We start from the raw sequence: 25,105 nt of genomic DNA on the forward strand, positions 1-25,105 counted from the left end.
TTATGCTTTACTGCTTGGTCCCTGACAATTGGTGGCAGCAGTGGGATCATCCAGTATTGGACACAGGTCTTTTTTCTTTTTCTTTTTTTCTTTCTTCTGTTTTTCCCCATGAGGAGGAAGAATGCATCGTGGTGGCAAGAATGAAAAGAAAAAGGGATCTGCTCAGCAAACCTGTGAAGAGGAGGAAAATGGAGCCTCAGGAGTCACTGAAGTTGTGGAGAGAGTTGAAAAGGAGCCTACTTTGTCTGATCTAGTCAATATGCTACATGCTCACATGGAACAACAGGACATCCGGGATGCAAAACAGAGTGAGTTAAATGCACGACAAGAACAGCGATTTAAAGCCTTTCAACATCAGTTTAGACTTTTGCAGTCAGAAATCCAAGTCAGAACATCACCATCAGATTCTGCAGAAGCTCGCTCTGAATCATTAGAGTTTGATATTCATCCTTCTTCCTCTGTTCAGCAGGCCCAGGCTGAACCAGTTATGACTAATTCCAATCCAGCCATTTCACCAGCATTTCAGTTTCCCCTACAAATAGAGGGCAGATTGGAAAGATTAACTGAAGCTGATGATATTGAACATTTCCTGATCACATTTGAACGTATGGCTACAGCTTATCGATGGCAGAAGTCAGATTGGGTTTTTCATTTGATACCCTTGCTTACTGGTAAAGCTAGAGGTGCCTATGTTCACATGGACATTGATGATTCATTAGACTATGATAAAGTGAAATCAGCTATTCTGTCAAAATATGACATTAACCCTGAAACATATAGGCAAAGATTCAGATCCCTGGACGTTCAACCAGATGAAAGCCCTCGTGAGCTATATGCGAGACTGAAGGAGCTTTATGGGAAATGGATCCAGCCAAAGGGTAAAACTATTCATGACATTGGTGAAACTATAATCTTGGAGCAGTTTCTCAGAATGTTATCTCCTGAGCTTCAGGTTTGGATCAGAGAACACAACCCTGGTTCAGCAATGGAAGCGGCTCGGTTAGCTGATGTTTTTGTTGCTGCCAGAAAGAAGGGGCAAGCATGGAGCCATAATGCATGGAAGGTATCGAGGGACACCCGGAAGATACCTCAGCAAAACCATCTGGATTCACCAAATACAAGCACCAGTAAGAGCTCTCAGTCTACCACTAGACCACCAAAGGCCTCTGGTAAGAAGCTCATTTGTTATCTTTGTGGATTAGAGGGCCATACAAAACCTATGTGCCCAAGAAATTCTGCTAAAATGGTGCAAATGTGTTTTGCTCCTCGTTCTAATGCTGATCCTGAGCAGGAGAGTGACAAATCCATCAAAATGAGCCAGATTGAAGTGAATGGGGTTCTACTCAATGCCCTTCTTGACTCTGGCAGTTCTCGGTCTCTTATTCACTCAGATTTTGCCCCACCTAATATTGTTCGCACCAGTGATACAATTTCAATCTGTTGTGTCCATGGAGATGAGAAAAGATATCCGACAGCTGACATCTACATTAAAGTTCAGGACCAGATGTATCTGCTGAATGTGGGTGTTGTGAACAGTTTGCCTTACTCTGCCGTGTTAGGGCGTGACCTTCCTGTGCTTTTTGATTTGTTGGAGTCTGAGCAGACTGAGGAGTGCAATGTAGCTGTTACCAGAGCTCAGGCTAAGCAAGTCAGTACCCACTCTGAGACCCTGAGTGCCCTGCCTTTTTTTTAATGAGGAGTTTGAGACAACTGTGGTGAAGCCACGGAAGACCCGCAGACAAAGAAGGCAGGAGAAATTCAAATTTTCACCTGTGGATACACTAACAGACGCTGAGCCAACACCGTCACCCCTAGGGTTTAATATTCCAACTGAAATTGCTGAACTCCAAAAATCTGATCAATCTTTAATATCTCTTTTCCGGAAGGCCAAAGAAAAGGAACCTGGAGTGGAGCAGGTTAACAGTGAGTACATCTTGCAAAATGACATTCTCTATCGTCAGCAGGGGTCGGTGCTGCAGCTGGTGGTTCCCCAGAAGGTTAGAAACGCCATTCTCACCTTAGGGCATTCTATTCCGTGGGCTGGCCACCTTGGTAAACACAAGACCACAGCTCGCATCAAACATCATTTCTACTGGCCTGGTCTTAGCAAAGATGTGGCTCAGTTTTGTAAAAGTTGCCCACAGTGTCAGATAACATCTGCTAAAATCCCCCATAGAGCTCCACTCCAACCTCTCCCTGTCATCGGCACTCCTTTTGAGCGTCTTGGAATGGATATTGTAGGGCCTGTTGAGAGGAGCAAAGCAGGAAATCGTTACATGCTTGTTGTAACAGATTATGCCACAAAATATCCTGAGGTGTTCCCTTTAAAATCTATAAAGGCCAAGCCCATTGCATTTTGTTTAGTGCAGTTCTTTGCAAGAGTTGGGTTTCCACGAGAAATACTAACTGATCAAGGCACTAACTTCACGTCTACTCTGTTAAAGCAAGTTTATCAGTTGTTGGGCATCCGGAGTCTGAGAACTTCACCATACCACCCTCAAACTGATGGGCTGACAGAACTGTTTAACCAGACATTGAAACAGATGCTCAGGAAGTTTGTCAACGACAGTGATAACGATTGGGATCAATGGCTGCCATATCTACTCTTTGCTTATAGAGAAGTCCCCCAAGCCTCCACAGGTTTTTCACCTTTTGAGCTGTTGTATGGTTATGAGGTTCGTGGCCCTCTAACTCTGTTAAAGGAGATTTGGGAGGGAGACAAGGTGGAGGGGGGGATCCAAGAACATTTTGTCTTATGTCATTCAGATGAGAGAACGGTTGGAGAAAATGGGTGAACTTGCTCAATCACATATGGTGGAGGCCCAGCAGCAGCAGAAGTCTTGGTATGATAAATCTGCTCATCAGCGTGCGTTTGAGCCAGGACAAAAGGTGCTCGTGCTCCTCCCCAGTGACAACAACAAATTGTTGGCAAAGTGGCAGGGGCCATTTGAAGTCATGAGGAAGCTGGGACCCACCACATATGAGGTGTCCACCCCAGGGCAGTTGCGCTCCAGCAAGGTCTTGCATATAAACCTTCTGAAGGAGTGGGTGGAGCGTATTGAACACAAGGCGGATACAATGCTCATACGGCGAGTGCCTGAAGAAGATGAAGCAGATGAGCAATATCTACCACCTGCTGGCTCTCTAGATTATGATCTCAGCCATCTCCCAGAGGACAAGCAGCAGCAGGTGAGAGAAATGTGTAAATCAGCAGTCTTTCAAGAGAATCCAGGGAGAACTGACATTGTCGAACATGATATTGTGGTACGAGAAGGTGCCTCTGTGAGACGATTAAGTTACAGGATCCCAGAACGTCTGCTGCCTTCATTGAAGAAGGAAATCGATTTGATGCTATCTCTAGGGATCATTGAAAGATCTAAGAGTGAATGGTGCAACCCTGTGGTCTTGGTACCCAAAAAGGATGAGAGTATGAGGTTCTGCATTGATTTCAGGTACCTGAACTCCATATCCATGTTTGACTCCTACCCGACACCAAGAATTGATGATCTACTTGAACGTCTGGGAAAAGCAAGGTACCTGACCACAATAGATCTGTGTAAGGGTTACTGGCAGGTCCCACTCACTCAACGGTCCAGAGAGTTCACAGCATTCAGAACACCATGGGGGCTTTTCCAATTTACAGTCTTGCCATTTGGACTACATGGAGCTCCAGCAACTTTCCAACGGCTGATGGATCAGGTATTACATGACTGCTCTGACTTTGCTGCTGCTTACTTGGATGATATTGTTATCCACAGCAACACCTGGGAGGAGCATGTGGAACACCTGCGAACTGTTCTGGACCACCTGCACTCAGCTGGGTTGACGGTGAATCCGTCAAAGTGTGTTTTCGCCGCTGCTGAGACAGAATACCTGGGCCATGTCATCGGCAAGGGGGTTATCAGGCCACAAGTCAGCAAAATCGAGGCCATGGAATCATCCCCCCTGCCCCAAACAAGGAAGCAGCTGAGATCCTTTTTGGGCATGGCAGGTTTCTACCGTCGTTTCATCCCTCAGTTCTCCAACAGGGCAGCTCTGCTCACAGACCTGACGGGATCACGTTCCCCCAATTACATCCAGTGGACAGAGGAGGCAGTGGCAGCGTTTCATGACATACAACAGTCACTAAGTAAGCAACCGGTTTTGTACAGTCCCAACTTTGATGAACCATTCATATTACAGACTGATGCTTCAGATCGGGGCCTGGGAGCTGTCCTCCTTCAGGAAACCATGGAAGGCCGCCATCCAGTGGCTTACATCAGCCGGAAACTGTTTCCACGGGAAGTTCGGTATTCCACAGTAGAGAAGGAGACCTTAGCGATCAAGTGGGCCCTGGACTCCTTCCGCTACTATCTACTGGGAAGAGACTTCACCTTGGAAACTGATCACAAAGCACTACAGTGGCTTGAGCAGATGAAGGACACAAATGGGCGAATTACCCGCTGGTACCTGGCCTTACAGCCATTCCAATTCACTGTCCACCACGTACCAGGCAAGGAGAACCTTACTGCTGACTATCTCTCTCGCTGTTCCAGCGAGAGCTCTGAAGAGGGGAGGTGTGTGATGGCATGCCACACATGGTAAGCTCCACACCTCATCACCCGTTGATTCACTTTAGTTTAATTTACAGTCACTACTTTAAAATATTCTATTTATTGTTCAATATAGTTTCTTTATTAAATGTATTCATTTTTCCATCACACCTTCCAATGTTTATATGGCGTGCACACATATTAACCTTGCAAGGTCAAAGTTCTGTTTTGTTATATTAATACATCTTTCTTTGTTTGAGTTACCTGGGGGTTGGTGTCTCCTCCTGTCTGGCAAAAGGTGTGGCAAAGGGCTGGGAGACCTGAAGTACTGCTGACAGCCTAATTGGATTGCACCACATGCTTCATTGCCTGGGGGGTGTTTCATGTTTGTTTAAATGTTTTGTATTAGTTGGTTATATGGCAGCCATCTTGTTTTCCCCCGTGTGTGTCATTTGGTTTAGCTAAACCAGTATTTAAGTCCCCCTGTGTGTCATTTCAGCAGGTCAGTTTACCATATGTTTGTTTGAGGTTTTGTTAATTATTAGCTTGAGTTTAGTCTGTTGAGTTGACCTCTTTTATTGGTCTGCCTGTTTAAGTTTTGGCTTTGTTAAATATATTTTCATATTTTTGGGTCAATAAAACCCGTTTTTTGAATTAAAACCACCGGTGTCCTTTATGCTTTACTGCTTGGTCCCTGACAATCCCCTACATTATCCTACATTCAAATATATTCTCCAGCTACAATAGTGTTTGTGTTCCTAAAAGGATTTCATGAACGTGTTATTGTTCATGTCACATCTGTATGAAACAAAGAGGAAGTGAGGTTTATCCTTCATGATCACAAACTGTTCCAGCATGTAAACCTGAGATCTGTGTGGAGCAGCTGACCTGTACGATGTGCTCAACACAAACATTATTTACCATCAGTTACTGTGTGACTGAACCACGTGGGTGTATGAAACATCACTTTCAGTTTTAATAGCACATGGCAACATTCAGACGTGAATCTATACAGTAACACTTTGATTTGTTACAGTGAGGAGACTGATGAAGGGAACGATGAGGGGAAACTGTAACAGCAGCAACAGAAACCAGGAGACAGAGCTGAGGTCTGGGTTCCTCTATGCTACACACAGCCTCATGCTCCTGGACTTTAGTAAACACATAAATGTCTCCAAGTACACTTACTTCAGAAACTCTATTAAACTCATTACAAGTTTACTTCAGCTTCAAATTACTCACAACATCAGCACACATGAGTAAACAAAGTAACTCACAGCTACTGTTCAAGTTTAGTCATCTTTAATACAAATATACCTCATTATTATGAATCTCACAGCTACCTGCTCATTGAACTGAACAATAATTCTGTTTGACCATTAAAACAAAATATGTGACTGTAAAAGAATCTTCAGACAGTAATTAAGAATCTCCTAAGCAATCCAAAGATAAAGAAAAGTTCACCTGCCAATTCTATAAAGCTTGGTTGTTTATACAATAATATCATTTAATGATATGTTTGGATCCTGACCTGAGAGTTTCCAGTGTACAATGTGGACTCTGCAGTGCAGCAGACAGAAGCTTCACTCCTGAATCCCGCAGGTCATTGTTACTCAGGTCCAGCTCTTTCAAACTAGAGGACTGGGAGTTGAGAACTGAGGACAGAGCATCACAGCTTCTCTCTGAGAGGTTACAGCCACTCAGTCTGGAAGAAAACAAACAAACAATTAAATCAGTAAAATGAAACATTTTTAATGCCAGCATGCAATACAATTATTGGTTAACTAAATAGCTTCATTAAAACACAACTCTTCTTCTATAGCAGCACTTACTCCTTGTAAGCTCCACCTGCTCCACCATCTGAGTCAGAAGACATGAAAACAAACTGTAAATCTAGTAGAAACATGATTGGAAATCTTCTCAGATCCATTTGTACATTTAGAGCCTGATCCTGAAATATAGCAGCACGGACATTCACAGCAGCAAAGGGTTCTTGCTGATCTGAGCTGGCTTGGCCCTGGCTTATTGACGATTAAAGAAAGCGGAACCAGCTGTTCAAACCCCCACAAGGTTGCCCGCTGTGATTGAAACAATGAGACGGGTCGTGAGTTCTCAAAATGGGCTCATTGAACGCAGCACGGATAAGATCTTGAAGAAGCTCATGGTGGTCATGAGTTCTCAGACTTTGCTCTTTGAGCGCAAAACCAATAACCTCTCGGAGAAGCTCGTGGCTCTCCAACGGGAGATTGAGAGACGAGTGACGGACTGTTAGATCAGCTGTGAAATTGACATGCAGTTGTTCGCACCAAAGAAAGCCACCATCAGCTCATGCGGGTAACATACCGGCGCGAGCTGTGGTCTCAAGGCTGGAGCTGAACATAACAAATCTCACCCTGATAACAGACGGTGTTTAGACTGTTCCTTCCCATCCTAAGCATGCTTATCCCCTCCCGGTGCAGACGGTGGGTCGAGGGGACCAGCGCAAATGCTGCAGGCCCGGATGCGCTGTCTACACCGGCTGTCTCTCACCTTTTACCCATCCCTGTTGCTTGTCATGTGCTTCTATGGCGCATTAAGAGTTTTCATGTGTTCTGCGCTAAGGTCATTTTTTTTGTCTTTTCTCAAACTGATCTCCCTGTTGGAGCTCAGTCTGGGGGGAGTTCTTTTTTCTCCTCATCTTTCCTGATGTTGTGCATTTTCTGCTGTTCGGTTCCGGGTCGCTGCTCTAGCGGCTGACCGGCCAACTACCTAGCCTGACCCGTCTCCCCAATGTGATGTTTGTGTATTGTATGTACGGTTGGAAAGCTCAGTATCCTAATTGCCCCTTGAAAATAAATACAGTGTTCTGAATCTGAATCTGAAAAGATTACAGAAGATGACTCTGTTCAGTAAATATTACACTCATGCTGTCACGAAATACCAAAGGTAGGTAAAACTCTGGTTGTTGCAGCCATCCAGTATGACATGCTTTGTACTGTCCTGCTGCAGTTTGTGACACCTGGTTGATGAGTTGTGAAGGACGATGAAACAAACACGTCACTCAATGTTTGTCTTCTAAACTGGATGTAATTTGGGCAGCCGATAGTTTTTCTTAATCTATCCCAGCTGCAAATAGGAACACAACAAATAAATAACTTTACCCACTTGGATCCTTATCATTCAAGATTGTGAAAAGATTCTCTAGTCAGAGAATACTGGGGATGTTAGATGAGAGAGATGATTTGGAAGATGATGAAGGGGAAGAGTTTTCAGAACTTGAGGCCTTTTGTCTTCACTGTATAGGACAAAGAAGACAGGAAGGGAGGGAGAAGTGAGGAGAATAACACACAGGAAATGGTCATGGGCAGACTCAAACCAGGCCCTGGAGTCACGACTCTAACCTTCAGTGCATGGGTCACCTGCTCAGCCAGGTAAGCTACAGCAGTCAGCAGTGTGTGAGTTAATTTGAAGACAATGATGACTATAAGTCAAAAAAAAAAATACTATCATCAACCAACAAGGGGAAAACAGTGAGCTTGAATGACCAAGCTTTGACCAAGTGTGGCTCACTCCTCGGTCTTCTTGCCCAAGTAGTGAACCACCCTGCATGGCCATCAATGTGGTGCAACCAAGGCCATCATACAGTACAGGCCATCCAAGCTGATTTTAACTTTTCCTCCCAGATACCACCTTAGAAATCATCTAGATTAGGATATGTTGGCTGTTCTAGATCCAATCACAACAAACAGAGAGCTGTTGTGTGTCCAAGGTGAACAGGAAGAATATGTACATGCATAAAGTCAATAAAGTCAGAAGGTTTGCTTTAGACTGTGCTGCAGTTTATCATCAAAGACTGACAAACAGGCACCATGCTGCCAACAAATGGCATCAAGTCTGACTTGAGGTTTTTTGTTCTTTTTTTTTTTACTCAAGATTAAATTTTATAGCAACCACAGCAGAGATGACCAGGGAAGGTGTGCTTGAGGGGATATAGCTACAACAGCTGGTTTCAGACTGAAGATGAACTGAGGTGCTGCACCCAAGTCTGCAGGTTCAGGGAGGGACAAACATCTGCTGCAACCAGATTGGAGTGAGAGGAGAGAGCAGGCCAACAACAACAAAGAAACAACAAACACACTGTGGAAGACCGAAGCAGAGTTTAGTTTAAAGTGGAACTAAGGATGTTTCTCTGGCTGCCAGGATTCACTGAGTAATTCAAATGCTTTCTTTAATGCAGGACCCACCATGCATGTAAAAGCAAGTGTTTCACCAACATTTGTGACTAAAAATAGACCTGCAGTAGAAATGAATCTAGGAGCATGCATGTGAATATAAAGTATCACAACATCAGGCACATGCAGCCTAAGTGTTTAAACAAAGACTGATAACATAACAGCAGCAGTGATGATCAGAGTTTATGGTGAATCCAGCGTCTCGAGTTCTGGAGGCATCAAAGAGGTCACAGTTGTATTGGAGAAATCCCAAAACTTTAGGATACAAATTCATACAAAGACAGAAAGCCTGGTGAAATAAATTACTGACACAGTTGGATGTTAAAAGTAAAGACATGAGTACAAATGTACTCACAGAGCTTTGTTGGAGGCTTTGACCACTGGCAGCAGCCTCAGAAGAGCCTCCTCTGAAGCAGAGTATTTCTTCAGGTCAAACACATCCAGATCTTTTTCTGATGACAGTAAGATGAAGACCAGAGCTGACCACTGAGCAGGAGACAGTTCATCTGTGGAGAGACTTCCTGATCTCAGGGACTGTTGGATCTCCTCCACTAGAGAACGATCATTCAGTTCATTCAGACAGTGGAACAGATTGATGCTTTTCTCTGCAGACAGATTCTCACTGAGCTTCTCCTTGATGTACTGGACTGTTTTCTTATTGGTCTGTGAGCTACTTCCTGTCTGTGTCAGCAGACCTCGTAGGAGAGTCTGATTGGTCTGCAGTGAAAGACCCAGGAGGAAGCGGAGGAACAAGTCCAGGTGTCCATTTGGACTCTCTAAGGCCTTGTTCACAGCACTCTGGTGAAGAGATGGTTTAAACCACCAGGAGGTTGTTTGTTGTTGTTCCAGCAGATTGAGTCCAGAGTTGATGAAGGTCAGATGGACATGAAGAGCAGCCAGAAACTCCTGAACACTCAGATGGATGAAGCAGAACACCTTGTCCTGGTACAGTCCTCTCTCCTCTTTAAAGATCTGTGTGAACACTCCTGAGTACACTGAGGCTGCTCTGATATCGATGCCACACTCTGTCAGGTCTGATTCATAGAAGATCAGCTTTCCTTTCTGCAGCTGATCAAAAGCCAGTTTTCCCAGAGACTCCATCATCTTCCTGCTCTCAGGACTCCAGTGTGGATCTGTCTCAGCTCCTCCATCATACTTGACCTTCTTCACTTTGGCCTGAACCACCAGGAAGTGGATGTACATCTCAGTCAGGGTCTTGGGCAGCTGTCCTCCCCCTCTGGTTTCCAGCACATCCTCCAGAACTGTAGCAGTGATCCAGCAGAAGACTGGGATGTGACACATGATGTGGAGGCTTCGTGATGTCTTGATGTGGGAGATGATGCTGCTGGCCTGCTCCTCATCTCTGAATCTCTTCCTGAAGTACTCCTCCTTCTGTGGGTCAGTGAACCCTCTGACCTCTGTCACCATGCCAACACAGTCAGGAGGGATCTGATTGGCTGCTGCAGGTCGTGTGGTTATCCAGAGGCGAGCAGAGGGAAGCAGTTTCCCCCTGATGAGGTTTATCAGCAGCACATCCACTGAGGTGGACTTTCTAGGGTCAGTTAGGATTGTAGTTTTGTGGAAGTCCAGAGGAAGTCGACACTCATCCAGACCATCAAAGATGAACACAACCTGGAAGTCTTCAAAGCTGCAGATTCCTGCTTCTTTGGTTTCAGTAAAGAAGTGATGAACAAGTCCCACCAAGCTGAACTTTTCCTCTTTCAGCACATTCAGCTCTCTGAAAGTGAATGGAAATATGAACTGGATGTCCTGGTTGGCTTTGTCTTCAGCCCAGTCCAGGCTGTATTTCTGTGTTAAGACTGTTTTCCCAATGCCAGCCACTCCCTTTGTCAGCACTGTTCTGATTGGTTCATCTCTTCCAGGTGAGGCTTTAAAGATGTCTTCTTGTCTGATTGTTGTTTCTGGTCTGTCTGGTTTCCTGGATGCTGTTTCAATCTGTCTGACCTCATGTTCATCATTGACCTCTGCAGTCCCTCCCTCTGTGATGTAGAGCTCTGTGTAGATCTGATTCAGAAGGGTTGGGTTTCCTGCTTTAGCGATGCCCTCAAACACACACTGGAACTTCTTCTTCAGGGTGGATTTAAGGTTACGATGACAAACAGCAGCTTGAAGTTCTGAATGAGAAGAAAAATAAACACTCAATTCCAAAAAGAACTAATCTTTAAAACATGTTGCTCCATCTTCCATCTCTGGAAAATGTTCATTTATCCAGCAGCTTAAATCTTTAGATAAATCCTCTTACTGCTCTGCAGACGGTCAGCCAGCTCCTCCTGCTTCATTCTCCTCAGAAAGTCCACTGTGATCTTCACAAACGCCTCTCTGCTGCTGCTCCTCTGACTCTCTAAGCATTCTGGGTAATCTGGACTCAGAACCTTCTGGATCTTCTTCAGCTCGTTCTTCACAAAAGTGATGATGTTGTCCTCCAGCAGCTGGAACAGAATATTTATGAATGAGCCAATCAGACTGAAATCATGGAGCCAAACATCAGATCCATGTTGGACACACTGACGATCCACTGGTCTACAAAGAGCAGCATGGAGATGACTGTGAACAGAACAGATGTAACAGTAGTTGTTGTACATGTACAGACCATAAATATGGAGTCCAGCTGTGTTTGATGCTGCTGGGCAGACTGACCACTGGGAACCTCTGAGCTCTGCTGCTCCACTCTGTGGAGGAACCATGAAGGATTAGATCCACACAGGATAAAGATCCAGGAGTTTCTGCTCAAATAACTTCATCTGAATCAAGTCTGTCAAGTTTTAAACTCTCAGATTGTGAACATATCAGTAATTTTCAGTCTGTTTTCATGGACGTCCTTTCAGTGGTGATGTCAGGGATGATTTTGAAGAAGCTCATCAAACTGAACCATCAGCAGATCACTGCTCCAAAACCAGAACATGATCCGAGTCTCCCTCCACCACCAGAACACCAGCTTTACTAACGTGGTAGATCAGTGTAGTACAGATCAATAACTGATGAGTCATTTGATCAAAATCACTGAGTGCTTCACGTCTGACCCTCTGATGCTTCTGTAGACATTTTGCATATTTAATGAATGTCTGACAGTTTTACATTCATTCTATGAACACAGTGGAAATGTTGTGTTATAGTCTCCATGTTGTTTCCAGCATCATAAATTCTTAAGTTCAGAAAATTAGATTCTTTCTTCACAGCTGAAAAACAACAACATTTATTCTCTATTGAAATCTGCATCGTCCACTCCAAAGGTCACAATCTGAAGGTAACATCTGGTTTTGTTCCCTGTGGTTAACTCTGAGCATCAGTATGGTGGGATTTATCCACTACATCCACACCACTGTGGTTCAGTGTTGTCCTGATGGAGTAACAGCAGCCAGTATGATCCAGGCTTTAGCTGCTGGGTCTCTGTGTGACCTCTCAGACTGTTTAACAGATCAGACACAAAGAGAATCAGAGCAGCTCTGTTCTTTAAAGACAAACATGAACCCACTCAGGTCACACTTTCCCCACAGATATGAGCATCACTGTCCTCAAACAGCAAATGACCAAGTCGAACATTTGGATCTTTTCTCTTTCATTGTTTTCTTTTTAATGAATCTTTGTAACAATCTGAGGATGTTTCAGGTCATATTTATCCAGGAAACACAAACATGTAAAGGAGTCATCACAGCTCTCTGACCTCGTTGCTCCAGGTTCACCACTGAAGAGTGGAGGTTCAAGTTTGGACCGGTCACTCCTCACAGATGGACAGCTGGACCCTGCAGACTGTGACCTCTGACCTCTGCAGACACAAACATGATTGAAGCAGCTGTGATCACACAGACTGCAGATAATGCAGCTGTTTCCTGTCAGTAACATCCTCTTAGATTAGAGTTCAGCTTTTTACAGGAAAACTGGACAAAACTGATTTTTGTTACAAACTCATTTTCATTTCCTCTCAGCTCACAAACACAGTCAGACAATCAACCAGAGTCAACACTGATTATAATGTCAGTGCAGAATTATTTCTGTTACTCAGTGAGTTCAGCTCTCTGACCTCGTTGCTCCAGGTTCACCACTGAAGTCTGGAGGTTCAAGTTTGGACCGGTCACTCCTCACAGACGGACAGCTGGACCCTGCAGACTCTGCTCTGTCCTCCTCTTCCTCCATCATCATCTTCAGTCAGTCTGAGAGGTAAACCACAAACACTCAGTGAGTTCACATTAACAGGAGTAACTGAGTTACAGTCGCTGACCTCTGACCTGTCATGTGACCATGAAACCAGGTCAATATGTCTGTAGGTTCAGTCATCCAGGTCATGTGATCTAAGGAGCTTGGAGAGAAAAGAGACGTCTTTAAGTTTCTGGAAGACGTTTCATCAGAGAAGCTTCTTCAGCTCTAAAACCAAACGGTGGAGAGTCCCAGATATTTAAACCTGAGAGGGAAAGAAAGCATGTCGCTGACCCACCACTGATGTTATTTCAAGGAGGAAACTGAGAGCCTTTGCACCAGGAGCACAAACATCAGCTCCAGCAATGATCCACTGATGTGTTTTTATTCCATGTATGAATGTTGTTATTGACAGAGATGACGTTTGTGTGTCAGTGATGCAGTGACTGTTGTTGTTACCTGTACAGGCTGGTTAGACTCTATGAAACAGATCATACAGATCTCTGCATGTTAGAAGAGACTATTAAAGGTCATGAATGAGACAAAGGCAGGGAGGCGTCCTTTACAGCTAAACAGCAGAGTGAGAGAACAGCCAGCACCTCTACATTTATCACATTATACAGCACATGTATGATACTGACAGGGATGAGAAGAATTTAGTGATTCTGATCCCATCATTGATATTACTTATTGATTCTCAGTAGCTCTGCTCTGACAGTCACCACCATCACTGAGCAGCATATCAAAGACATTTGTGCACATTAACTGCATGTTGTGGCTCAAATGTTTGTGCATGTTGGAGGCATTTCCTCTTTGTTGTGATCAGTGTTGGTCATTACTCAAAACAGTCATTATTACACATATTACACAGAACACTTTAATTAAAAGTAATGGAGTACGTTACTTCATTACTCCTCATAACATTACTTTGATGTTACTGTGTGAAATGAACAAATGAGCATGTAACAACATAAAGCTGAGGTACAGCCCCACACACCAACACAGATCCTGATGAGGTCACGTGATGTTTCTCTGAGTGTTTATGAACACAAATCAAAGATGAAACAGCACAAAGACACTTCAAAGTGATTCTACTGTAGAAACATGAACAGGTAGAAACCTGCAGCCTGACTGCTCATCACTTTGTTACCTGTTCAAGTTCAGCAGCAGCAGCTCACTTTATCACGGTGCTGGTCTGGGGTCAGTGTTTACTCAGCTTTAACTAGTGATGTGACGTTCTGTATCGAGGCTTCGAAGCGTGTGTCGAGTAATGGAGGGGGCGTTTCCGCGAAGCGCGTATCCAGGCTTGCTTCATTTATGGGAGGAGCTGAAAATGATGACGTCCGAAGCCTCGCTGCCCGGCTGTACCACGTGACTGGTTCAGGAAGCGGTTCGAACTTTGCCGCGAGCTATGACAGCGATATAAACCCCTCAGACAAAATGTGGGCGTTTGATGGAGAGTTGCGGTTAGTGAGAGTTAGAGACAGTTTAGAAAAAAAAAATCGCCTACGACCTGCCACAGTGGAGAAACTGTTTCTTTTTAACAAAAACCAATGATGTGTCCCCTAAACACTAATCACTTTCCTTGCCTCAATGTTACAAAAGCACAACCACTGTCCACACCTCACCTCACAGTATATGATCATTTCCATTTTAGGCATTTCCAAATAATCATGTTCCATACTGCCAGTATAAATATACACAGTACACTGCATCACTACAATATACATGTTTTACACACTCCTTTTGTTGTTGGCATTTACAGGCTGTGTGCAAAAAGGCCACACTCTTCAAATTCATCAGCTGCTCTGCTATCAGTCCACTAGGTGGAGCCTGAAGCACACACGATGCATTCACTGACACACACTGAGTCACTGTGACTGGAAGCTTCAGTCAGTCCAACACGTGTGAACATTTTAAACCTTTCAGTTGATGGACTACTTTTAATTAACTGCTTTAGCCCACTTACAATGAAAATTTAAAAAAATCTTGTTCATGACGTGTGTAGCATGTTAACACTATTGGAAGGAAAAAAAAAACTTGAACTCCAATTTTGAAAACACAACTTTCTTTTTTTTTTATAAAGCTCTGACTTGTATTATGAGTCTGTGGTCTGGGAGAGAGTCTGTAACTCTGTCTGCAACATACAGTAAATAATGACCAATGTTGGTGATAGAGGATTTTTATTATGCAATATGATCAAGTATAATCAAATGTGCTTTATATTCAAATACAATATAATCAAGTGTGTTTTATTTTCTAGTGTTCATATATTTTCACGTAACTGAGTCTATTTGTTAACACAAACGCAATGTATTCTTTTTTAGTATCTGTGATGTCAGATAAGCATGATAAACTTCTGTATTCTTTACCCCAGTCTGAAAGGTCAGACAGGTTGAGATAATGCCTGAACTCTCCTCCTGTAACTGAAAAGAGGAAGTACTATGTAATCAGTTTCTTACCCTATAAATAAAGGAACAAGACATGCATTCTGTGTGTGTGATTTTGCTGAGAGGCACACACCCATGCGCATGTCTTAAAACTCTCTGATTTGGTCTGCAAGTGTCTTATTTTCTCTTACTTGTGAAAATAAATGTCAAAACCCCTGACAGTTGGGCAGTTAATTATATAGTTACTTCTTCAAAAAAGTAACTGAGTTATGCAAACAAAGTTTTTTGCAGCTGTTTACCTAAAAATGCAGCCAAGGTGTTTTTTTAAAATAAACATTTCAAACTATTTACAGAACAATCAGCTGTTCTGCATCAAATCTGATGCCACACAAATTATTTGTGCCGCTCCAAAAAATAATTCCTGTCCTCTATGAGATGAAGGAGAACAGCAGCCTGATACCTGCAGGCCTGACAGCAGCAGATGTGTCACTGCTGTAACACCTGTAACACTCAGCAGTCGCCTCATTGTTCTGACACACAACAACACTGTTGACTACACTACACACTGACTACACACTAACTACACACTAACTACACACTAACTACACAAGATTTGCTCTAAACGCCTCAAATCTCTCACATCTCAAACACGCCGTCACTCCATTTCTTAACAACTAAATGCCATGTTTTGATTGGTTTACTTTAATTTCAATTCAGGTTAGAATTCTTTTTGTGTGCGCAACACAGATTTTCTCTGCGCAGAGACCGTGCCAACAGTGCGCAATTCAGAATCAGAATCAAATGTTGAGCAGGTTTACAACATTAGGAAATTGCTGCGGTGCTTCAGTGCAAACAAACTGTCATAAATTGCGCTTAAATAGACATGAAAAAAATAAAAGTAGGAATAAGAATTAAAAGTGCTACGTAGAAAGATATGTGCATGAGATATACATGAGATATATACATGAGAATAAGAATTAAGAGTGCTGCGTAGAAAGATATATACATGAGTGCAGGTGGTGATCAGTGCCAAACATGGAATGATGCAGTGACACAGCGTAGGGTCCTGTGTTTGTGGCGGGGACAGTCATACGGTTATTGTTCATGAGTCCAACAGCAGAGGGGAAGAAACTGTTCTTATGGCGAGAGGTTCTGGTGCGAATGGACCGAAGCCTCCTGCTTGAGGGGAGCAGGTCAAACAGACTGTGTCCAGGGTGAGAAGGGTCAGCTGAGATCCGGGCTGCACGCCGCAGTGTCCTGGAGGTGTACAGGTCCTGCAGAGATGGGAGTCTGCAGCCAATCACCTTCTCAGCAGAGCGCACAACACGCTGCAGTCTCTGTTTGTCCCTGATAGTGGCTCCAGCGTACCACACGGTGATGGAGGAGGTGAGGATGGACTCGATGATTGCAGTGTAGAACTGCATCATCGTCCGTGTTGGCAGGTTGAATTGCGCACGTGCGCAGCTTAGAGGGAACATTGCTCACAAGGTGACTACCAATAAAAATGAGTGTGCTTCACTGTCAGAGCTACGGTGATTCAACCAGTAGGTCGAATGACTTGATAATAAAAATGTTTATTTGATGCTTTGCATTGAGGCGCATTGTTGAATTTGCAGGGACACAATAACCACAGATCAGTTGTTCAAACCACTACAGTAGGGAGCCATGTTATGAATAATAATAATACTAATAATAATGTTAATTTAAGTAATTGTTTTTGACTGAACATCACATATAATGTAACAAGCAGAAAATTCAGGTTAAGTGCATTATCAGCATTTGGAGGAGCTCCTTATCCTTCTCTTTACTGCTCACCTCTTACAAAGTGTTCACACAGTTTGCTAGCTTCTTTCAGCCTGCTAGCTATGCTAACAAGTCTACTACACACACTTGACTCGGTCACATGACAGACAGCAGAGATAGCTGCTCTGCTAGCTAAGCTAACTCATGTTAAAGGTCAAAGAAATGAGGCGATGCTGCTGGGAGTTACGTCACAGACTAGCAGAATTTAGTTATTCAGCAAAATATTTAATCCTTATTATCTGCTCCTCTCACCTCTGTTTACATCTAAAAACAAGAAAATTTAGCCAACAGTTTATTAGCTTTGGTGAAATTATAAACAGGCATCAGCGCAGTCACCTATACTGTGCTTTAATGCTGGAGCAGCAGGAACACCAGTTAATCTAAAATCTCCTTTTCTCTCTGAAACAAAGTGACAGCAGGCTGAGTCAAAGACAGAAACCTTATTTAAACACCAAATATTCACTTCCTGATCCAGGATTCAAAGAGGACGTTGAACTTACTCAGCTTCTTCCAATGAACGTCTTCACTCTGCAGCTCTCTGCTGTCTGGACCAGGTCTGTGTAGAAACAGAGAAAATCCTCTGCTTCTTCTCCGTCAGCAGTCGTCTGTGTCTGCAGACTGCGTCACATTAAACACTTCACACCAGCAAAGAGGCTGAAGCTCACAGGTCAAAGGTCAGCTGCTGCACCTTTTGTGATATTAATTTGATCAATAATTAACCTGCAGCAGGTTTCTGCTCCAACTCCAACACACAGAAAACAACCCTGAGAACGAATCAGATGGTGTGTGGGTGTGTCTGCAGGCTTCAATAGATGAGCATTAAACACTCAGCAAAGAGGCTGAAGCTCACAGGTCAAAGGTCAGCTGCCACACTGTATATAACAATTCACTTTTGAACAGTAGATAGCCTGTAGGCGTCTCTGCAGTGATAAACAGTTTACACATTAAACACTGAACCATAAAAGAAGCTTAAGCTGCAGCTCACAGGTCAAAGCTCAGCTGCTGCACCCAGTTATGAGTTTAAATAAATCATTAATCATGATCTTTTCCCTCTCAGCACTTTCACTTGGCCTTGGAGTGTTTTGACGGAGCTACACTGTATGTTTCAAATGTTGTAAATAAATTGGGAGTTAGGGCTGGGCAATATGGCCTAAAATCCATATCGCGGTATAATTTGAAGCATGTGCGGTAACAATATATATCGCGATATATTCTTTTCTTCTGTATAACATATTTTCCACACTATAAGGACTTACAATCCTTTAATTTTCTCAAAAATCAAGAGTGTGTCTTATGTATGAATTCTGGTTGTGCTTACTGACCTCGAACCGATTTGGGCGTGCAGAAATCTGTTAAAAAATGTTTTAGTAGAACTTTGGTAAGCTACGAAGCCGCATTGCTTGATGGATTGTCAGAGCATTACGGCTGCCGTGGTGAGGAGCTTCGCGGAGTAATCTGGGTCTAAAAGTCTGTCCGCTTCAGGTCCCAAAGTCAAACGAACACTAAGAGTTAAAAACGGTCTAAATTCTTTCATCTTTAATAAAATCATCAGCGTTGCTGCTTTACCAGGCGTAACAATTAAGTTTAACATCCATGAAAACAGAATTTATTAAATTTAACGGAGTTAGAAGTTAGCAGGAAGTCAGCTCGCTAGTTTACACCTAAACATTTCATACCATGTTCTGACTGAGAGATTTTTGAAACTAATTCAAATGTACAGCCCTGCTATCACTTCCACCATAAATGAAGACAGAAAACTAAACAGCAGTGGCGTTTGCAGGGTTACTGAAGTTGGACTACCTGGTATATAATGTTGTGCTACGTGATTGCTAGCGACACAGCTATGTTAGCATAACATTAGCACAGTGAAGCTGGAGGATGAACGCCAACTTTTTTTCCACTCGATAAAAGTTAACGTGAGGGATTCTGGTGGTCAGGGACAAATGCAATCGCATAGCAGGATGCTGTACACGGGCCAAACTTCAGTCAGGAGAACAACTGAAATCATCCATCCACAATACGAGGTTAGTTATGATTCGTCTCGGAACTGAGGACGCCATCATCTACCTGCTCAATCGTGTCTACACCCATCTGGACCAGCCGGCGAGCACTGTGAGGGTCATGTTTTTTGACTTTTCCAGTGCTTTCAACACCATCAGGCCGACCCTCCTGGGTGATAAGTTAGCAGCGATGCAGGTGGATGCTTCTCTGGTGTCCTTGATTGTTGATTACCTGACAGGAAGACCACAATATGTACGTCTCCCACAGTGTGTGTCTGACAAGGTGATCAGCAACACAGGGGCACCACAGGGGACTGTCCTCTCCCCCTTCCTCTTCACCCTCTACACCACAGACTTCAGCCACTGCACAGAGACCTGCTATCTTCAGAAGTTTTCTGATGACTCTGCGGTGGTTGGATGCATCAGCAGGGATGATGAGACAGAGTACCGGGCTGTGGTCGACTCCTTTGTCACGTGGTGTGAGCAGAATCATCTGCAGCTCAACGTGGCAAAGACCAAGGAACTGATCGTGGACTTCAGGAAGACCAGGAAACACTTGACCCCTGTTTCAATCCAGGGGGTCAGTGTTGACATTGTGGAGGACTATAAATACCTTGGAGTACACATTGACAATAAACTGGACTGGGCTAAAAACACCACAGCACTTTACAGGAAGGGCCAGAGTCGTCTCTATTTTTTGAGGTGACTGAGGTCCTTCAACATCTGCCAGAAAATGCTGAGGATTTTCTATGAGTCTGTTGTGGCCAGTGCGATCCTCTATGCTGTTGCATGCTGGGGGAGCAGGCTGAGGGTCGCAGATGCCAACAGACTTAATAAACTAATCCGTAAGGCCAGCAATGTTGTGGGGATGGAGCTGGACTCCCTCAAGCACCACTGAACGACACAGTAAATCATTCCTGCCTGCCTGTCTAAAATGGAGCACTGTAACAAAAAATAATTTCCCCCAGGGATCAATAAAGTATTCTGATTCTGATTCTGATTAATATACTGCAACAACATGGGAATAGAGCAGCTGCGAGAGAATTCAACATTAATGAATCAATGTTACGGAAGTGGAGGAAGTGCAGTTTTTGGCTTTCCCCGTATTTCAAAAGTGCTTTATCTCTTTGTTATGACTGTCGCCCGCCATAATTTGAAGAGGATAATGGTTGGTCGTGTCCAAATTCATGGGCTGCATCCTCCTGAGGCCGCATTTGTAGACCGATTACGTCACAGCGACGCGCCGAAGGCTGTCCAAATTCGTAGACTCCTCCGAATGCAGCCGACAAATGCGTCCTCCTTTTCCCCGAATTTGAAGGATGGGTCGGGTGTGTCCTTCGTGGCCTACCATATCCCAGAATTCATAGCGCGGCCCAGCCAAACTCCAGTTTCCAACAATGGCGGCCGCTACTAAGTTTTAAAATTACTCATACTAATCTTTCTGTGTCACAAAATAAACTTTTAACATATTTTCATGAGAGAAAGTAGCTGTGTAAACATCAAATATCTGCTCGGTTTATCAAGGTATCGCATATTTGCAAAAGTGCTTCGATGTTTTCGGAGACGTCTGCTACCCAGCTAGCCGGGAGCTCGAGGGTTACTGATGCGGCCGAGAACGGCACAACTCCCGGCACATCATTTTCAGATCACCGCGGACTATCGCTGCTCGATTTAAACGTAATGTATAAGTCACTTAGACAACCTAAAAATTTTATTGTTGGGCTTTTTTTCAGTGTTTTGTTTCTTCGTGAGTAAATCGGTTTGGCTAAGATTAAAGTTATTAGATTAGATTAGATAAAATAAAGCTTTATTAATCCCCCGGGTGGGTTCCTCCTTGGTTTTTACACAGCTGACTAAACGTGAAACAGAAAACTGATTAAACAGAAGTATGAGACAGTCGAGAATTTACGCCAGTGTCCTGTTATATTTTAGATAGCAAGGAGCAGACGGCTGAGTTTATTAAACTCCACCGAGACAGCGGTGACGCTAATCTGAAGGCTAGACCGTCCAATTTCACGGCCGTTTACTTCCGGCCTACTCGACCTTCTGAGGACCCGGCCCACGTAGACCGCGAAGGCCGGGTCCTCAGGAGGATGCAGCCCATGAATTTGGACACGACCAGCGTAGCCGCTGCGATGCTTTAGACCAAAAAAGGCACAGCTTGATGACATCATCAACATGCGCTATCGCGATAGAGCGATATATATATATATATATTAGGGGTGCAACGATATTCGTATCGATATTGAACCGTTCGATACAGTGCTTTCGGTTCGGTACGCATATGTATCGAACAATACAATTTTTTTCAATTTTTTTTTTTTTTTTTTTTGTGTCCCGTTTGGATCTATAGCCATCAGAATTGTTGTCTTGAGGCCAAGAAAGATGCCAAGAGGATTTATTTTAAGTGGATCATCATATTGGTCCATTTGATTGACCTTTATTATAATTATGAATTTATTTTATTTTCAGTTGCAAACGGGACAGACATGACTGTGGGATAGGACAGGGGGAAAGAATGAAAGAAAGAGGGGGAGAGAAAGAAAGAAAACCAAAGGGGAGAAAAAAAAAGAACAATACAAAATTTGTAATTTATTTTATCAACTTTCCTTCTGACGATGCTGTCTGTGTTGAGCGCTCAGTGAATCTGCATTTGACTACTCCGCCTAGGCTCGAGAGTGCAGCCTAGGCAGAGTAGTCGAACGCAGATTCACTGAGCACTCAACACAGACAGCATGGTCAGAAGGAAGAGCGCAGGGCAAGCTAGCGAGACAGAAGTGGACCTCCCCCACCCTCATTCAGATCTGGCGTTTGGAATTATTTTGGTTTTCATGTGACGTATGACCCTGAAGGTAAGCGCGTCATGGACTAAAGTAAAACAGTATGTTGGATGTGCCATGCAATGCTCAATTACATGGGTGGGAGCTAGTGTGTTAGCGCAGTTAGCTCGTTAACGTGTTGGCCGTCTAGCCCCTCTGTATAGGGTAGCTCGTTAATGGAGATTTGCCGTGTTGTGGCGTTAAGGTTATTTCAACGAGATTAACCTGAAAGCACTAGTGGGAACACAACGAATATGACTGCACATTTACACCGACATCATCCTAGTGCAAAGACAAAAACAACAAGCATGCATGCTACAAACTTTAGCCGAGTCATTTAGACAGCTGTTAGCACAGGATTCTCCTTATGGAGACCTGATATGTTTAATATGCTGCTGAGAATATAGCCCAGAAGAAGCGGATAGTAGAGCTTTTATTTTGAAAGAGACATTTCTCTGTAATAAACTCTCTTTTCCAAAGATGAGTGATTCCTCAATCAGATACAGGGCTCGCAATATCGCTAGCCCGACGTCCCGGGGCTATCTCTGCCCTGCCTGTCGGGCTATTGTAGGAAGGAAAAATATATGTCAATGCTTTTGCATTCTTTCAGAAATGTAGCTGGGTAATTATGTCATTGGGTGAGCCACTGTCAATATGTGACATATTGAAATCGTGTTTGAATTTACGCTTGTTTTTTTGCTTTCACTTTGCAATCGCGCGAACTGTGTATAGAGAGCGACAGCACTGATCTGTGAGTGATGATAATTTGTGCACCAATTCCTCTGACATCGTCTTATTAATTGTTAGCTTACTATGCAAACATGACAAGTGAAATCTCCCGCAGCTTAAACATGTGAGAGGTTGATCGCGCAGAGAATCGCTGAGCTTATGTGAGTGCGGCAGGATATATATTTCACTACGATGACCTGGATGACTGAGAACCTTCACAGACAGATATATATTTTAGTTCTGCTGAGCCAAATAAGACAGGTCAGGGTGAAGAAGTGACAGCCAAAGAAAAGCTTACCACAAAACGGAGAAGTTATGACAAATCAGACTATAAGGCAAAAAGAAAGTGCAGCTTTATGGTTTCATGGACAAAAGAATTTCTGTGGCTGCAATATGACGAGCTAAAAAACAACACGCACAAGGGTTAGGGTTAAATTTAAAAACTGTACTTTTGTGTTAAAATATATATTTATAATTTTAATAAATGACAAATTAAAAAGGCATGAACATTTTTTTGTATCGAAAAAATATCGAACCGTGACACCAAAGTATCGAACCGAACCGAACCGTGAATTTTGTGTATCGTTGCACCCCTAATATATATATATATATATATATATATATTTTATTTTTTTTTTATTAGTAATATAAACATACAAACAAAATGCACCATATATTACAGATTCAGAGAATAGACCTTTCTTACATATTAGGAACTTTCATGCATAGTGAAAATAAAATACAAAGATGGGGTCACATAATTCAACAAATTATTAACTCACTAAATCAAAATCTTCTATAAAGGAAATAAAAGAAGCAGCCTTTTTCTTCTTAACTAAAGTCAAAGATTTAACCAACAGGTTTAAGTCGTTTTTCCAGTAAGCTAGTGTTGGTTTAGTCTTAAAAAAATGACATTTATGTATAAAATGCTTGCACAAGATTAATAACACATTAACACCATAATTAGCTTTCTTTTCTTTCAAAAACTCTCCAAACATTATCATATTTAGGGTAAATGGGGTAATTTGAATCCCCTTGGAATAAAGCCAGGTATGAAAATCCAACCAAAATATTTGTATAAAATTGCACAAAAAGAATAGATGATCCAAATCCTCCTCTTCTGTTTCACAAAATGCACAATTACCTGTTTCTATTTTGAATCTATCACTAAGGAGTCTATTTGTCGGGTAAATTTTATTCAAGATTTTAAATTGGACTTCTTTCCCTTTAGGAGGGATAGGGAAGGTGATATAATCAGTTCTTATTTTTTCAATTTCTTTCCTTTGGAAATCTTTTAATATGTAATTACGTCTAAGTAAATTTGGAGAATAAAGACTCCTTAATGAAGATCTAAGAAACTTATTGTTGCATTTAACATCACAAAATCGAATACCATCTATATATAATTGCCTTAACTTGGGGGAGATGTCAGAATATATTATATCATTTACAACTATGTTTTTAAGTGACAATGGAATGGATTTTATAACCCGATTAAATTTACTTTTAGAACATTGGATATTAAACTTCTGGCAAAAATCTTGATGTCCTAGAACATGTCCTTCCTCATCTACAAAATGGGCAATTGCCCAAACACCTTTTGATAACCAATCTTGAATAAAAATAGATTTTCTGTTTATCAGCATATATCTATTGTTCCAAATTGGGCTATTATGTGGAGTGAAATTATGTTTAAATAACATTTTCCAATAAAGAAGGACCTGTTTATGGAATTCAGAGAGTTTAGCAGGTAGCTTAGTAATTTCAAAGTCACACTTTAGGAGAAAGTCGATACCCCCCAGTGTGTTGAAGACCTTATTTGGTATAAAAAACCAAATGGAGTGTGGATTATTTAGGAAGGATTTTAACCATTTAAGTTTCAAAACACCATTCATTACATCAAAATCAATTGCGTTTCCACCGCCTTCAATGTATGGTTTAACCAAATCATCTTTAGATATATAATGGCACTTATTCCTCCAAATAAAATTAAAATTCAAGCCATTAATTGTCTTAATAACTTTATTCGATATTGATAAAGAGTAAGCTGGATATATAAATCTAGATAAACTATCCATTTTGGTTAATAATATTCTTCCAAAAATTGTGATGTCTCTCTGTAACCATTTATTTAAGATTGTCTTACATTTGTCAACATTATCTAAAATATTTACTTTTTCTAAGACTTTGTGATCTTTTGAAATTGTGATGCCCAAATATTTTACCTCCTTCTTCACCTTTATATCGTACAGTAATTGTGAATTACACTCTTTTAATGCCAATAATTCACATTTATTTAAATTTAACTTTAAGCCTGAAGCTTTTGAGAATGTAGCGATTATTTGTTTTACCAGGGGGATCTGATGTTCATTTTTTAAGAAAAGAGTAGTGTCATCTGCAAGTTGACTAATTATTAAAAGATTATCCATAATCTCAATTCCAACAACGCTGCTGTTTTTAATTAGAATT

At 42.4% G+C, this 25,105-nt stretch overlaps 2 protein-coding genes and 1 long non-coding RNA gene across 3 annotated transcripts in view; all 3 read right to left on the reverse strand.

Moving 5' to 3' along the window:
* LOC146679641 (NACHT, LRR and PYD domains-containing protein 3-like) overlaps positions 1 to 10,882 on the reverse strand; it is a gene marked incomplete at its 5' end in the record, with an annotated part of 40,934 nt that extends 30,052 nt beyond the window's left edge. Inside the window, 2 exons of the mRNA XM_085450403.1 lie at positions 6,064 to 6,237; positions 9,099 to 10,882. Coding sequence (XP_085306529.1) covers positions 6,064 to 6,237; positions 9,099 to 10,882 — 1,958 coding nt within the window. The remainder of the gene's footprint in view (positions 1 to 6,063; positions 6,238 to 9,098) is intronic.
* The window catches only part of LOC146679639 (protein NLRC3-like), a 108,286-nt gene extending 96,767 nt beyond the window's left edge, over positions 1 to 11,519 (reverse strand). The window contains exon 1 of the mRNA XM_085450349.1: positions 11,355 to 11,519. The gene's annotated coding sequence lies outside the window, so the exon portion shown is untranslated. The remainder of the gene's footprint in view (positions 1 to 11,354) is intronic.
* Positions 11,520 to 12,361: 842 nt separating this feature from the next.
* Positions 12,362 to 25,105, reverse strand: part of LOC146679642 (uncharacterized) — a 167,233-nt gene continuing 154,489 nt past the window's right edge. The window contains exons 2-4 of the long non-coding RNA XR_014918648.1: positions 17,589 to 17,776; positions 12,783 to 12,912; positions 12,362 to 12,527 (exon numbers count right to left, since the gene is read on the reverse strand). This is a non-coding gene — a long non-coding RNA (uncharacterized LOC146679642). The remainder of the gene's footprint in view (positions 12,528 to 12,782; positions 12,913 to 17,588; positions 17,777 to 25,105) is intronic.

This window comes from Copadichromis virginalis, unplaced genomic scaffold (assembly GCF_057382275.1).
Source record: "Copadichromis virginalis isolate Kocher_CV1m ecotype Utaka unplaced genomic scaffold, C_Virginalis_male_GT1.1 unmapped_scaffold_1, whole genome shotgun sequence".
In the NCBI taxonomy this organism is placed as follows: domain Eukaryota; kingdom Metazoa; phylum Chordata; class Actinopteri; order Cichliformes; family Cichlidae; genus Copadichromis; species Copadichromis virginalis.